The 12,598-nt window shown below is 50.0% G+C and overlaps 6 protein-coding genes and 2 non-coding genes across 8 annotated transcripts; 3 read left to right on the top strand and 5 right to left on the bottom strand.

The window, feature by feature from the left end:
- Positions 1-333: 333 nt before the first annotated feature.
- Positions 334-2,545, bottom strand: BO87DRAFT_456091 (mediator of RNA polymerase II transcription subunit 17). Its single transcript, XM_025628699.1, has 3 exons — positions 2,236-2,545; positions 1,786-2,171; positions 334-1,735 (listed from the first exon to the last, which is right to left on the bottom strand). The coding sequence occupies exons 1-3, from the start codon at positions 2,505-2,507 to the stop codon at positions 465-467; spliced, it is 1,929 nt and encodes a 642-aa protein (XP_025483219.1). The 5' UTR covers positions 2,508-2,545; the 3' UTR covers positions 334-464.
- Positions 2,546-3,134: 589 nt separating this feature from the next.
- On the top strand, positions 3,135-4,114 carry BO87DRAFT_373418 (3CxxC-type zinc finger protein). Its single transcript, XM_025622548.1, has one exon. The coding sequence runs from the start codon at positions 3,254-3,256 to the stop codon at positions 3,779-3,781; it is 528 nt and encodes a 175-aa protein (XP_025483220.1). The 5' UTR covers positions 3,135-3,253; the 3' UTR covers positions 3,782-4,114.
- BO87DRAFT_185378 (oleate hydratase) lies at positions 3,885-5,932 on the bottom strand. The gene is made up of 3 exons (XM_025618440.1): positions 5,724-5,932; positions 5,109-5,650; positions 3,885-5,059 (listed from the first exon to the last, which is right to left on the bottom strand). Exons 2-3 carry the CDS (start codon positions 5,648-5,650, stop codon positions 3,988-3,990), a joined length of 1,614 nt encoding a protein of 537 aa, XP_025483221.1. The 5' UTR covers positions 5,724-5,932; the 3' UTR covers positions 3,885-3,987.
- Positions 5,933-6,229: 297 nt separating this feature from the next.
- On the top strand, positions 6,230-8,057 carry BO87DRAFT_373420 (FAD binding oxidoreductase). The gene is made up of 3 exons (XM_025622549.1): positions 6,230-6,529; positions 6,589-7,744; positions 7,799-8,057. The coding sequence occupies exons 1-3, from the start codon at positions 6,392-6,394 to the stop codon at positions 7,948-7,950; spliced, it is 1,446 nt and encodes a 481-aa protein (XP_025483222.1). The 5' UTR covers positions 6,230-6,391; the 3' UTR covers positions 7,951-8,057.
- Positions 8,058-8,776: 719 nt separating this feature from the next.
- On the top strand, positions 8,777-11,031 carry BO87DRAFT_300721 (putative heat shock trehalose synthase; the record flags this gene model as incomplete). The annotated part of the gene is made up of 5 exons (XM_025619137.1): positions 8,777-8,833; positions 8,894-9,291; positions 9,345-9,620; positions 9,677-10,141; positions 10,191-11,031. The coding sequence occupies 5 exons, from the start codon at positions 8,777-8,779 to the stop codon at positions 11,029-11,031; spliced, it is 2,037 nt and encodes a 678-aa protein (XP_025483223.1).
- Positions 11,032-11,500: 469 nt separating this feature from the next.
- On the bottom strand, positions 11,501-11,573 carry BO87DRAFT_t79. The gene has a single exon. It is a non-coding gene; the product is annotated as a tRNA-Lys (tRNA).
- An 18-nt stretch (positions 11,574-11,591) lies between these two features.
- Positions 11,592-12,450, bottom strand: BO87DRAFT_185440 (uncharacterized protein). The gene has a single exon (XM_025618441.1). The coding sequence runs from the start codon at positions 12,368-12,370 to the stop codon at positions 11,894-11,896; it is 477 nt and encodes a 158-aa protein (XP_025483224.1). The 5' UTR covers positions 12,371-12,450; the 3' UTR covers positions 11,592-11,893.
- Positions 11,596-11,668, bottom strand: BO87DRAFT_t78. Its single transcript has one exon. It is a non-coding gene; the product is annotated as a tRNA-Lys (tRNA).
- Positions 12,451-12,598: the final 148 nt, after the last annotated feature.

Consider the following 12,598-nt stretch of genomic DNA (forward strand, 5'->3'; position numbering starts at 1 on the left):
CCTTGTCACAGGCCTCATAGCGCTATTCCACGGTAATAAGCATTCTGGTACAGGCTAGTAAGAACAGCGTTGCTGCCAACCTACCAGACACCAATGGCATAGATCTAGTCGGAAGCTCAACTAGAACTCATTTAATTCCCTTCCCCTGCTTGCTTCATGTCGCTGTGTCACTCACACGTTAGTTAGTCTAGACAGCGCATATGGCTTCGAGGTGAATGCACCACGTGAAAGCATTCCTTCCTCCGTTCCGCGTCTGCGAATCCGTCAGGCGGTCATCCAGGCTATTTACAGGTAGGTTATCTTTGTGGAAGTTTGGACCATTCACATATTTGTGCCAGTTATTGGAATATTTTGTCATGGGTATCAATACATAAAACACCTATCTATCCAGGAGTTCGCCACACATGCTCCGATTCTATCTTGAGGGATATTCCTACGTGCTCAGCATACGGGACGGCAGCTGCTTATGACTGCTCCCGTGACACCTCAGCCACAAACTCCATCAAGCCAGGATTAGAAGCTGTCTGGTCCGATGTCCATGTCTGGGAATGTAAACTCGGTGCCTTGGTGGCGCCGGATCGGCCAAACCCTTCAAGCCCTCGAAGCGGAAATGTTTCCACCTTCAATTCCTCCCGTGACAAGCTAATCTTCAGCTTCTTACTTTGGCCAGTATTCGACAATGCCAGCAGTTCACCGTGGTGTGGGTATGCCGCCTCCCAGGTCAATTGCTTATCTCCCTCGGCGCCCTCTTTCTTAGTGTTTTTAGCCGTCTTCGAGCCTTGAAGCGCGATGGCCGACACGATGTCCAGCTTCACGAAATGCATGAGAGCTGCAGCTGCTTCATTCTGCAACCCAATCCGACCGGGAGGCTGCACTTCGGGATGGTGAGGAAGGTCTATGGAAATGTCGTAGTGGGTGCCAAAAGGCGGTGATACCGGATTGGTACGGATTTTCACGCGGAAAGAGCTCTGAGGGGTGATCAAATGGCCGGAAAATGTGGATTCGAAGGGCATCAGGAACTGTTGCACCAGACTCTCTACCTTCGGGACAGCCTGCACCTTCGGGAGGCTGACAGACGCAAAAGGCAGGGCGTGGAAATCACGCGCGACTCCTGCCGCGCGGAGAACCCGGTAGATATCATTCATGAAGGACTCCAGCCATCTGACGTGCGAGCTGTGTTGGAGATACGCCATGACGGGGCGCAAGAGCTGATACTCGGGGGTATGTCGACGTTTCTGGGAGAGCGGAGGCGGTGGTTGGGTTCTGCGTCGCAGGTTCTGACGGTGTGCATACGCGAGCAGGATCCTAATAGAGTGTGAAAGCCCATTGGCAAGGACGTCGTGTTCTGTCGACTCGATCTTGTCTTCGTCGGGCGTTTCACGGTCGGCATCTACCAGATCCATCAAGATCTCTTGCTCTTCGGATATCGGTACACGGACCAGATTTTGCCGAGTCGTCACACCATGACTTCCCATAATACGTGCTTCGCGCATCAGTTCGTGGAATAGCTCCTCTTCATAGACTGTGTCGCGAGCCTGCAAGATCCTGCGCTCAACCGAAGCCGCATCGGGGATCGAATCTGGCATTCTAGAGCATCCCGTAATTTGGCCGCGGTGTTTCACACGCATCCGAACCGTCCTCGTCTTCTGCGGTGCCAACCCCTTATCCAGTATTAAGCTTCCATTATCAGCCCTCCGTAGAGCAGCAAGACCACGGTCGCGGAATATAGGCGTAGCTATACAATGCAGTTAGCAAGAATTCACCGTAAGCACGTAGCAATCCTACCTTCCAAAAACCCATATTGTACTCCCAGCGCAGTTCTCTCGCGAGGCAACCTGCAAATCTTCCATCCCTTCTCCTTAACCGCCAGCACCTCATCCCAGTACTTCGTCTCCGAAGCGACCTCTTCTTCCAGTCGTGTCGCCGAATTGAGCAATTTATTCGCGGCAGCATTGAAGTTCTGCGCCCTCCAGCCCCGCGACACAGTCTTAACATCCTGCACAGCGGCCTCCGACTTCGGCGGCGGCTCGACGATCTCCGCATTCAAGGACCCAAGCGGCGCAACCTGCTTCAAGAACGTCGACATAGAAGTCTCCGCCTGACGAGGGGTATGCTTAGAAAGCAAAAGCGAAACAAAATCTAAAGCGAACAGAGCTTCCATATGCGCCTGCCTTCACCCGCAGCAAACCATTAGCTCCGTTGCCCACTTATTGTCAACAGCAGACACCTACTTACATAGCGAACTGCAAGATCTCGGCCCGCCGCTTGTACAATGTTTCCAGACGCTCAGTCGAGTCCACATCCTCGGCGGGCTTATCGTCCTCGTCTTCCTCCTCCCATGGGTCCCGGTTCTTGTCCTCTTCGATCTTGGCAAGCAGTGTCTCTTCGTTCACGTCGCGGAAGGATCCCCATCGGGCGTTGATTTGAGCGATCTCGATTGGGAGGGTGTCGGGGCGATCGGGCTTCTCCGTGAGCGGGCGCAGAGGGAGGCTGAAGGAGTCGGCCATGGTTGTGGTCCGCTGCCGGAGGGCAGGTTGAGTTGAAGGTGTATTGTTGTTTGATAATGGAGTGATGGTGACGGATGATCGCATTGCTGATCGGAGGCACGTGACTGCTCTGTAGCTAGGGGCTAGTCCGGATATGGACTGATGTGGATGGTGGGTCTATGTTTATGCCTCAGGAAGAAACCCTTATGGGATATAGTGCCATTGGATATATTTCACTTTAGGGTCTCAATTGCTTCATGCACATCACCAGCTTTATTTGCATAGAACTTGCCGTAGTATGGGCAAGACTGATAGCTCTTATTGTCTAAACATTACTCAGGCCACTCTCCAATAAGGCATAACCGGTGACAGCGTCATCGGCGATAGCCAACTCGATAAGTATAATATCCTAAGATGCTTCAGTATACCTAATATGTGATTATGTGAACAGTAACGCCTTCCATATGTTATACATCACTGTTCTATACAGTTACATGGTATTATTCATCTAAATTGGACGAAAAAATACTATGATCAAGCCAATCATATGCGAAACCTAGCTACCCCGGTACTACAGCCGGAGAGAGATGCCTATAGGTGGAACACCCATGCGATTCAAGCACATCACATGCCTTCTCACAACTACCCAATTTACCCCGCTTCTGCCTGAGCCTGCCAATACATACAATCAACCTGAATATCCCCTTCAAGAATCCCGTCAGCAGCCATCACCTCCACACACTCACCAAAAGCTACACCTATCCAACATGCCCTCCCGAAAATCCAGATCCAACCCCAAATCCAACCTCCCTCGCAACCGCTGGTCCATGTACCCAGCCCTTCACAGCGACGTCCTCAACCACCTGAGCTCCTCCCTCCCAATTACCTCGCTAACCTTCCACCCCTTCGACGACGCCAGCAGCAGCAAAAAAGAATACGACACGAACATCATGGGCCGGTTCGTTTGCTCGAATGACTCGTGCACGTCAACCGGGTGGACGAGCAAGAAGATCGCCATCACGATCCGGCTGTACACAGACGACGAGTACAATGCACGGGTGTATCATCAGCGCTGTAAGAAGTGTAATTCGCTCAGTCGGCCGTTTTTGGATGAAGATAGCTATGCGGAGAGGATTGCGTATCGCATGAAGAAGTGGTATGGGGTTGATGTGGAGAGGCCTGTGTATGATGAGAGGAAGAGGACCAAGCCGCATAATAGGGAGTTGTGTGAGGGGTGTAAGGCTGGGAGGTGTTCATTTGCGGAGGAGGTGTGGGATGAAGATGATGATTGGTAGAAAGGGAGGGGTTTGATTGGTAATGGGATTGGTATTTGGTCAGTCTGGTGTTATGTCACATTAAGTAGGAGCATGGGATGTTGAGCGATATTTGCAATGACAATGACAGACATGATACAGTTTGCTTGGGTACAGAGTGCGCAGTAATTATGAAGCACTACAGCGATAGAGAAGTACTTCACTGATCCTAATTTTGATGGTAACGACTAAGCACCTCCGAGCAAATCAAAAACAGATAACAAAAGGTGCCTTTCAATCTTAGGAGGATGCTTGTTCAGCTTCATAGCTGAGAACACAGCCATCTGGGCTCCACGCACGCTATACTCCATGCTCAAAGTCGTATCATCCTGAATCTCAACATACTGTCCCACCAAGGCCAAGTTCTTGCTCTCGGAAGGCATGACTTCAGGGCGGAAGTCATGACGACGGGGCATCAGTGGTGCCGTGGCCATGGGCATCAGAACAGGCTTCGTGATCGAGTTCGGGAGTATGCCATCCACTGGCATTCCTAGCTGGGATAGCACCTCGGTTAGAATCTCCTTGCCGGAGCAATGACACATGGGCTTATGGACAAAGTTTCCAGTCTTCTCAGGGTGTAATCCATAGCCCCAGAATACATCGACGGAGGAGGGCTGGTCAGAGCACACGGGCTGACGTGGAACGCTGATACTCAGGCCCCAGTTGCTATCGGAGAAGGAAAGCAGAGCCCCCGTGCCGGGTTTGTTGTTGGTTAGTTTCTCGTAGCGTTCCATAAAGTCGCTGTTGCGGAGTGTGACTGTGAAAGACTCCAGAGTCGACTGGTCAACGTTGTTGTGGAAGTTGAACGGGTTTCCATAGTCCGTAGAGGCCTGCATCAGGTCGATCCACAGGGCCCAGTCATCATCCAGGAACTCTTTGCTATGCTGGGGTACAGGATTCGGGGCCTTGTCGTTTGATCCCCTCTCAGTTGCAGAAGTTGTTGATCCAAGGGTAACCATGACAAGATCCTCGGGCCCCACGTCGATGGTCTTCTGTTCGCCGTTGTCTTTGAGGATGATCCCGGAGACGGTAGTCTGTGCCTCTTTTGGGTTCATTTGCAGGCTCGTGACCTTTGCGTTGAAGTGGAAGTCGACTCCCTGAGATTTCAAATATGATTCGATTGGCATAACAACTGACTCGTAGATTGTATACTTAGTTCGATCCAGAGCCTTCACGTCATTCAGGCGTTCAATTTCGGCCAGATGTTTGCAAAGACATCTTCTGAACTCTGCCAGGCTGTGCCATGGCTGCATAGCGAAGCTGTATACTATCAGCTTTATAACAGTGGGAAATCACAGTATCAACCTACGTAGTAGACCATAGCGTCCAAAAGTTAGTCTTGAAAAATGCTTCATCGAAGACGTCCTGTATGGCTTTCTCTCCGAGCATACGCTCATTTTCAAGCATTAATTTGATCAGTTCCATTCGGTACTTCGGTCCAATCTGGAGATTTTTGGAGTGGAGGCATTCTGGGCCTTTATCTCCATGTTTTATGAGACGTGTTGGCGCTGCACGTTTGGGAGAGGTTGTCCGGTCCAACTCCTTGATGCTATCAAGGAGTGACTGCTTTGGATTATCGGTGCTGGGAACAAGGGAAAGAAGGTGCTCTACACATCGATCATGGAAGTAAGGCAGGCTTCCAGTGTACAGAACGTAACCGTTCTCTGCGTCGCCGCAACTTTTGATGCCGCCACCTGCGTGGGAGTGCACGTCAAGGATGTGGATATTCGCTGCAGGAACACCCGCATCGTGAATGAGGTGGACTGCACCGGCCAGTGATGATATTCCACTGCCTATGAGCCAGGCCTGCGTGGTTTTTGGGTCCCGCTTCAATCCGTTTCCGCGGTTCATCTTGAATATATTGATTACTTCTTATCCTCAGTCGTTGTTGTTCGATGATATAAAAAGATACAAGGGAACTAACTATCTGTGTGAGAATAACCTGTACAATCGTAGACTATGTACTCAGCAGATTTGGATATCAGTGGGAAGTGGTTGCAATACTTTGGAGTGCTCAGAAGCCACAGTGTCATGATATCATCACGATGAACCGACTGTCATGAGATAGGATGCAGTATCACGAGAAACCGGAGTACAAACAGCATAATCGGTGCACCCAAAGGATGGTATTTATGACTATTGGCCGGAAGGCATCTTCCATTTTCGTCAGCCCAGGAGAGCTATCTAGCAGATCCCTCCACGTGTGGGAAGGGCCCGTGGTTGGGGAAACTCTAAGTTGTGCAGTTCGTGATCTAGGCAGAGCCATCCATGGCGGAATCAGCCATGTCTAATGGAACGTCGGGGGTGCGGCATGAAAAAGCCGTCAAATCGTATGATTTGCGTCAAGCAGTTGATACGTTGCACGACCGTAGAAGATTTGAAAGTCCTAGTGGCCAGCTTGGAGACGTTTGCATGTCACCTATGTAGGTCTTCTCATCTACCAGCGAAACAGCGACCGCCTGCTGGCACTCGACAGAATTTGCAGATAAGTCGGTTCCCATCTCCTGCTGTATGGTCGGGGCTACAAATCTCTTGTCGATTTGATGATTTCCACGGTGAACCAACCGAGGTCGTGTAACCAATTTCTCAGCCATGCCTTTCCTGTCATATGCCCGTGCGCTAGAACTGAGGAGGCAATTGCAAGGAACCAGAGCTGAGGTTATCTGTATCGGGTGCGACGAGTATGCGACGAGCATTCGGCGATGGAGTGACACCTGCGAAAAAGAAGCTGTATGTGACTACTTTCTCTCTCCTCCGGATCGCTTGAATATTGTTCTGACCAAGCACAGGGTGCCGTTGTACGTGTAGCAAGCACAGCAGAGGTGGCCGAGGTGGTCCGCTTCTGCCGAAAGAATCACATCGACTTCGTGGTCGAGGCTGGTGGACACTCCACCACCGGGGCTTCTTCGTCGCATGGGGGTGTGGTAATCAGCTTGGCTAAGATGCGCAAGGTCTTGACAGACCCTGCCTCTGAGACGGTGTGTGTCCAGGGAGGTGCGACCTGGGATATGGTCAATCATTCAACTGCTCCTTACGGGCTAGCTGTGGTAGGCACCATCGCCAGTCACGCTGGGGTTGGCGGGTCAACATTAGGAGGTGGCTCCGGATGGCTAACAGGGCAGTACGGCCTGATTGCAGACCAGCTGATGGGTGTCAAGGTGGTCCTGGCCGACGGCACCATCGTTGAAGCATCAAATGAGGATAACCAGGACATATTCTGGGCGATGCGCGGAGCTGGACAAGCTTTTGGTATTGCTACTGAGTTTGTATTCCGTGCCCATAAAGTCCGAGACGAGTTTTTCGGAGGGGTGATAGAGTACGATGTGGATAGGCTACCAATGCTTGTCGATTTTGCGAACGAGTTCGATAGGCGTCAGGATCCATACAGTGGCTTCTACTTTGGATTCGCATATTCACGAGTCGAAAAGCAAATGGTATTGCGGGCTCTGGTTTTCTACGACGGGTCTGCGTATCAAGGCGGAATATTTTTTGCCCCCATCCTATATCAGAACCCTCTGATGAGCCCTCTGACCAACCATACTGGCATGAGAACGTATGTAGAGATGAATGCATTTGCTAATGTCGACCCAGTGCCAGAAGGCCGCAAAAGCATCAGTGGTGCAAACATCATGCGACCGCTCGAGACAAGCCTTTTGCAAGATCTTTACAGTCAGTTTGTTGAGGGTCTGAATGCGTACCCTCGTATGGAAGATAGCATGTTGATGTTTGATATTTTACCATATAAAAGGACTGTGGAGGTTCCTGTCGATGAAACCGCGTGTGCCAATCGAGGACCTTATTGCAGCGCCAGGCTCTTATTATGCTGGCATGACTCTGAGCTGGATGCGAAGATGCATGCTCTTCAACGGAGCATTATCTCCAAAATCTTGGAAGCGCAACGAGGCATTCCCGATGATCATGGTGTTGCCTGTCCCAATCTTGCCGGTAAGTAGCTATGATAAAGCTGTGCATAAAGAGCTCTCTTGCTAATGTCTGTAGGACATGACATTAGTGCCGAGAAACTGTTCGGTCCTAACTTGCCTCGATTACAAAAGCTGAAGAGGAAGTATGACCCACATAATGTATTCCGCAAGTGGCATGATTTAATTGCACCAGCAAAATCACATGTAGAGCACACGGACAAATCATAGGGTCTGACTGAACCCATTCATGTGAGGGTTGTGCTATTCTGGTGAGAAATTTGATAACAAAGTTGCTTCATTGTCACAAAGAACGACAAGGCCAGTCTTCAATCGCCCGATTGTGTGCTATGTCAGGCAACACAGGACGTAGAGGCTCGCCAGTGACTAAAAGAGCGGGCACACTGGCTAGTAATAAAGTTTGTATTCTGGAGATTTAGGCCATTCGTAGCTGCCCTGGGAAAGGCCTGCTCGTTTCTCCGCGGGCTTGTTGATTTCTGGGTATAGCTCATCTTAATGTCGAGAGAGGAATTATAACGGACTGCTACAACCATATTCACTCACTAGTGTGAAGGATGATTCTCTCGCTACATGAAAGTATAGATCTAAGTAGCATACTTCGTTCCATCATCAGCTTCTTGATAGTTGCAAGGAATGCATGAAGGTCCTACTCGGCCGAACCAACACTTACCTTCCGAGTTGATGCCGCCGTCGGCCGGATAATACGCGAGTGTTCCTTTCAAGCGAGAGGTCTGGCTACTGTATGGTTTATTCCTTGTCATACGATGGGCTCAATGCAGTTAGAAGAAATGCTGATAGATGTCATTTGTGCGTCAAGCGAGAGGGGGCGTCTTTGTTCCTCTGGGACGCCGAAAGTTTCCCCGCTCCAGGCCCGGCGTTCGGCAACAACAGCCCATGTAGGGTTGTACGGAAAGCAATCCGGAAGGCAAAAGCACGTATAGTAGAGGGTATAAGAGCGTTAAGATCTGTTGATTTTACATGGTGAGTATGATCGGTCATAATATTGATCAATATAAGGTTCTGATTATCATAAGAAATGAGTTCCATTAGCTCAGATTTCGACGCAGAGTCCTGGTCAGGAAGGCCACTAAATGTAGGATGAAACATTGCTTTCTAGACATGACATTGAGTTGCTGATAAAGGAAACTATTAGGTCATATACGCCGGAATTACAGAGCTCATCAGCGATAATTCCAGCGGAAGAGTTGCAATTGCTATCCGGAACCTGACCGATCTGGTCGACTTTCTCGTGTGTACTTGGCATGCTCCGCGTCCAAATGTTTCAGACTATGCAACCGACACCATCATCACGGAGCTGCAAAGGTACAGGGAAAAGCATGCCGAAAAGATAGTTAGCGCTGCTCTGCATCAGTCTCTTGTCTATAGATGTCCGTCACTATGCTCGCGACTATGGAGCGAACTCGACATTGTCCCGTTGGTTTTGGACCATAAGGACCGTGAAAGACAGCATAATGACCCGGGCGAGCTGACAACGTTTGCCGGGTGGCATAAGAAGGAGCTCGACGAGCGAGCCGATTCAATGGTGCGGAAGTGCATTCGGTTAGTATGCCTTGATGGTGAGGGCTAAATACTGACTCGTATAGTTCTTTTGGCATTGGCCATGTGCTACATAATCATATAAATTTTGACGGTTCAGTGGATGTTGACAGAGGCTACCATGTACATCTTGCTAGTGCGGAAGACTATGAGAAAACAGTCAATTCTGCCACATGGTCTTTGGCTCAATATTTTGCCCAGGATCTGAGGGAAAGGGAGGTGAAGGTCGCTTTCTTCAGTATGACCTGCCAAGGCAAGCCTGATGTTCCGACCAGACATGCCTTGTCAAGGTTTACCGAGAGCGTTGGGGTTCATGTTAAATGGTATGACTCTTATATCCTGGAGCCGGTTAATTGTGATTCTTACATCGTTCTTACAGGTTTGTGCCGAAGCCACGTCCAGGAATGATTCCCCTCATTCGAAAGATGCAGGACACCCTGGAAGGACTAGGTGATCCCCTGTCAGATATCACCATCAACGATGAGCTACTTATCCTCGACTTTGCATACTCCAACGCCAGGAGATACTGGCTGTGTGAGCATGGGCCCCTCAGGCCTCGTACGGAGGGAGGCGTCGACGTAGTGATTATTGACAGTGCACCGCTCTTGACATTGGCTCTCCTGTCCAAGCAACAAGATCCCGAGCGGCCAGTCATATTTGAGAGCAGTCTCCAGCCTCAGGGAGAGTCACTGAATGATCCCAATAGCCCGCAGTCCCGAGCGTGGGACTTCATCCGAACCCGGCTAACCCACGTGGACTTGGTGGTGTCGCTACTCCCTAAAGAGCTTGCGCCGCGTATAATGCCGGAGGAGAATGTTGGCTATATGTCATTCTCTGTTGACCAGTACTATCCCCACCCGTCTATGACTTGCACGCATGCTGATGCAGTATAGACTCGATGGTCAAAACAAGTCCCTAACTGACTGGGACATCGGCTTCTACGGTCGTGAGTTCAGCTCTCTATGCAGAACGCTCCAGATGACCATCATACGCTATCCAGAGGGTAAGATCCCTAAACCCAGTACTTTAGCCATACTAAACTCCCATGCGTTAGAGCAATACATTCTCCACCTATCCCAATTCCGACCCGGAGATGGAACACTCTGCCTTCTCCACGCATACCAAAAGTTCTGCGACATCTACACCAAAGAGCATCCAAGCCGCCAAGTCCCCAAGCTCCTAATCTGTCACCGCGGCCCATTCCGAACCCCAGAAAGTACCATTTTCTACGACGCAGCAATGTCCCAAATCGACAGCAGCGAGACTCTATCTGCATCCGTCTGCATTGTCCCCATCGGAGCCGTCGATCAAATGTGGAACGCCCTGCTCACGAACGCAAGAGCACTCGTTCAGCTATCCACTTTGCATGGGATCCCTGAGATGCTTCTCGCAGCTATTCAGAAGGGGACACCGGTGATTGCTCTTCGGGAAGCCGAGCTTTTTCCTTTTGTGCATGAATCGGAGAATGCTATCTTGGTTGACAAGGGGGATGAGGAGGGGATTGCTCAGTGTTTTTCGAGGATTTTTAGTGTTGATGAGGTGTCTCGGGATAAGGGAGGAGCAGGGTTTAGAAGACTGTCAGATGCGAATACTACGGTTGGGAATGCGGTTGGTTGGTTGTATTTGGCGTCGAAGCTGTCGAGGGGGGTGAAGTTTGCGCCGAGGGGGGGAGATATAAATAAGTTGGCGAGAGAGGAGACGGGGTGCGGTGAGTGTGATTGGCATGCATTTTAGCTGATTATGAAGAGGAACTAAGTAAGTGGGATTGAAATACTATGTGATGGCCGGTGAATGTACGAATATACCGGTGTTACATTTGATTATATATTTATCGTGTAGTAGTAGTTGGTTCATTGCCAGGACCATCATATCCTATGAAGTTCGGTCCCACCACGGCATTCAATAATTTACTTAACATAGTCTAATTATGCGCCGAGATCATCCACGATGACCACTATTATACACAGAAATAGATAGTCAAATCTTCACCTCATAAGTGTGAGAATATCGAAACAGTACGTAAATTGTACTTCCTATAGAGCACTTTTGGAGTAACTGCTAAGCGACCCAGATTATTGGCCAATTTGTCTGAGGTGGGTCCGATGGGCCCACCACAGCTTCGGATCCAGAAAAAAAAAATTGTATGCTTCCCCATCACGAACCACACCGTGAGAGGTAAAAAACCTTCAAAAGCAAAAAGTAAAGCCCAACGCGGGGCTCGAACCCGCAGCCTTGAGATTAAGAGTCTCACGCTCTACCGATTGAGCTAGCCGGGCAAAGGGAAAGAGGAAGTTGAACAGCCCAACGCGGGGCTCGAACCCGCAGCCTTGAGATTAAGAGTCTCACGCTCTACCGATTGAGCTAGCCGGGCTTGCTCGTTGGAAGATGCTGGGTGAAGAGGGTATAAGACGGGGATGGAAAGGTTGAGTGGTTCATGCGATGTCAGAGGAGATGTACACATGATAGTAACAGGGACATGGGGGTTCAGCAAGAAGTGGGAATATGGGCATCTGGTTGTTAGTGAAATTTTTAGTAGGCTGAATTGCGTGTCTTCGTCTCCGAGCATTGATGGCAGGTTAACGTGGACGGGTGTCAGCTAGCAGGGTGTTTGCCTAGTACTAGCGAAGGCTTCGTGTCTGGTGTACATGGTGGCGCCATGGATCTTGTGATAGTCCAGACTTTCATTGAACCTGGGAATTTCGTTGAAAGATGAAGTGGTTGTACTGGGATGCTGTTTGAACAGGGGTAGAGATAGACCGCGCCACTTGCTGTGTACGAATCGTGTCACCAGTGTTGCACCACGGTCTCGGCGGGATAGTGCCACTGTCGAGTGTGTAGCAGCATCCAGCCTATGAATCATCGTGCCCCGGGTTCGAAGGTACAGGCGATAGATGAGAAACAGTACACAGTATATGATTGCATTCAGTACTCTGTAGAGCGGTACTTTGTAGCTGGAGGTGACTATGTTGTCATATCTCCACCGCCAAACCGGGCATTGGGGGTGGACCACAGGGGTCCGGCAGTGGAAGTACTTCAGCGTAACATCATGCTTGAGTAAATGTCCAGATAGCATGCACCCAGCTCTTTGCAGGGGTAGTGAGGTGAGATGAAAGAAGCAAAAGGAGTCTTTATCATGCCACCTGTCTCCTTAACAACTCCAGGTAAGTACTGTATAGCTGGTAGCATCGTTCAATCAGCGACCAGGGATTAGGGGCGTGTCTGCCTGAATGGGACTAGCGTGTATAGCTATCACGTGCAACACGGGCCCTAACCCATTTATCACGTGAATTGTCCCGCACTA

Source organism: Aspergillus neoniger (assembly GCF_003184625.1).
Source record: "Aspergillus neoniger CBS 115656 unplaced genomic scaffold BO87scaffold_5, whole genome shotgun sequence".
Taxonomy (NCBI): domain Eukaryota; kingdom Fungi; phylum Ascomycota; class Eurotiomycetes; order Eurotiales; family Aspergillaceae; genus Aspergillus; species Aspergillus neoniger.

What these genes read in the sequence shown, in the direction of transcription:
- BO87DRAFT_373420 (XM_025622549.1), top strand. Translation starts at nt 6,392, where the DNA reads ATGCCTTTCCTGTCATATGCCCGTGCGCTAGAACTGAGGAGGCAATTG. An exon ending in ACACCTGCGAAAAAGAAGCT is followed by an intron (nt 6,530 to 6,588) that starts GTATGTGACTAC and finishes GACCAAGCACAG; the next exon opens with GGTGCCGTTGTACGTGTAGC. An exon ending in TGCCTGTCCCAATCTTGCCG is followed by an intron (nt 7,745 to 7,798) that starts GTAAGTAGCTAT and finishes TAATGTCTGTAG; the next exon opens with GACATGACATTAGTGCCGAG.
- BO87DRAFT_185378 (XM_025618440.1), bottom strand. Translation starts at nt 5,650, where the DNA reads ATGAACCGCGGAAACGGATTGAAGCGGGACCCAAAAACCACGCAGGCC. An exon ending in TGGACGCTATGGTCTACTAC is followed by an intron (nt 5,060 to 5,108) that starts GTAGGTTGATAC and finishes GATAGTATACAG; the next exon opens with CTTCGCTATGCAGCCATGGC.
- BO87DRAFT_373418 (XM_025622548.1), top strand. Translation starts at nt 3,254, where the DNA reads ATGCCCTCCCGAAAATCCAGATCCAACCCCAAATCCAACCTCCCTCGC.
- BO87DRAFT_185440 (XM_025618441.1), bottom strand. Translation starts at nt 12,370, where the DNA reads ATGCTATCTGGACATTTACTCAAGCATGATGTTACGCTGAAGTACTTC.
- BO87DRAFT_456091 (XM_025628699.1), bottom strand. Translation starts at nt 2,507, where the DNA reads ATGGCCGACTCCTTCAGCCTCCCTCTGCGCCCGCTCACGGAGAAGCCC. An exon ending in GAGATCTTGCAGTTCGCTAT is followed by an intron (nt 2,172 to 2,235) that starts GTAAGTAGGTGT and finishes CTGCGGGTGAAG; the next exon opens with GCAGGCGCATATGGAAGCTC. An exon ending in ACAATATGGGTTTTTGGAAG is followed by an intron (nt 1,736 to 1,785) that starts GTAGGATTGCTA and finishes TGCATTGTATAG; the next exon opens with CTACGCCTATATTCCGCGAC.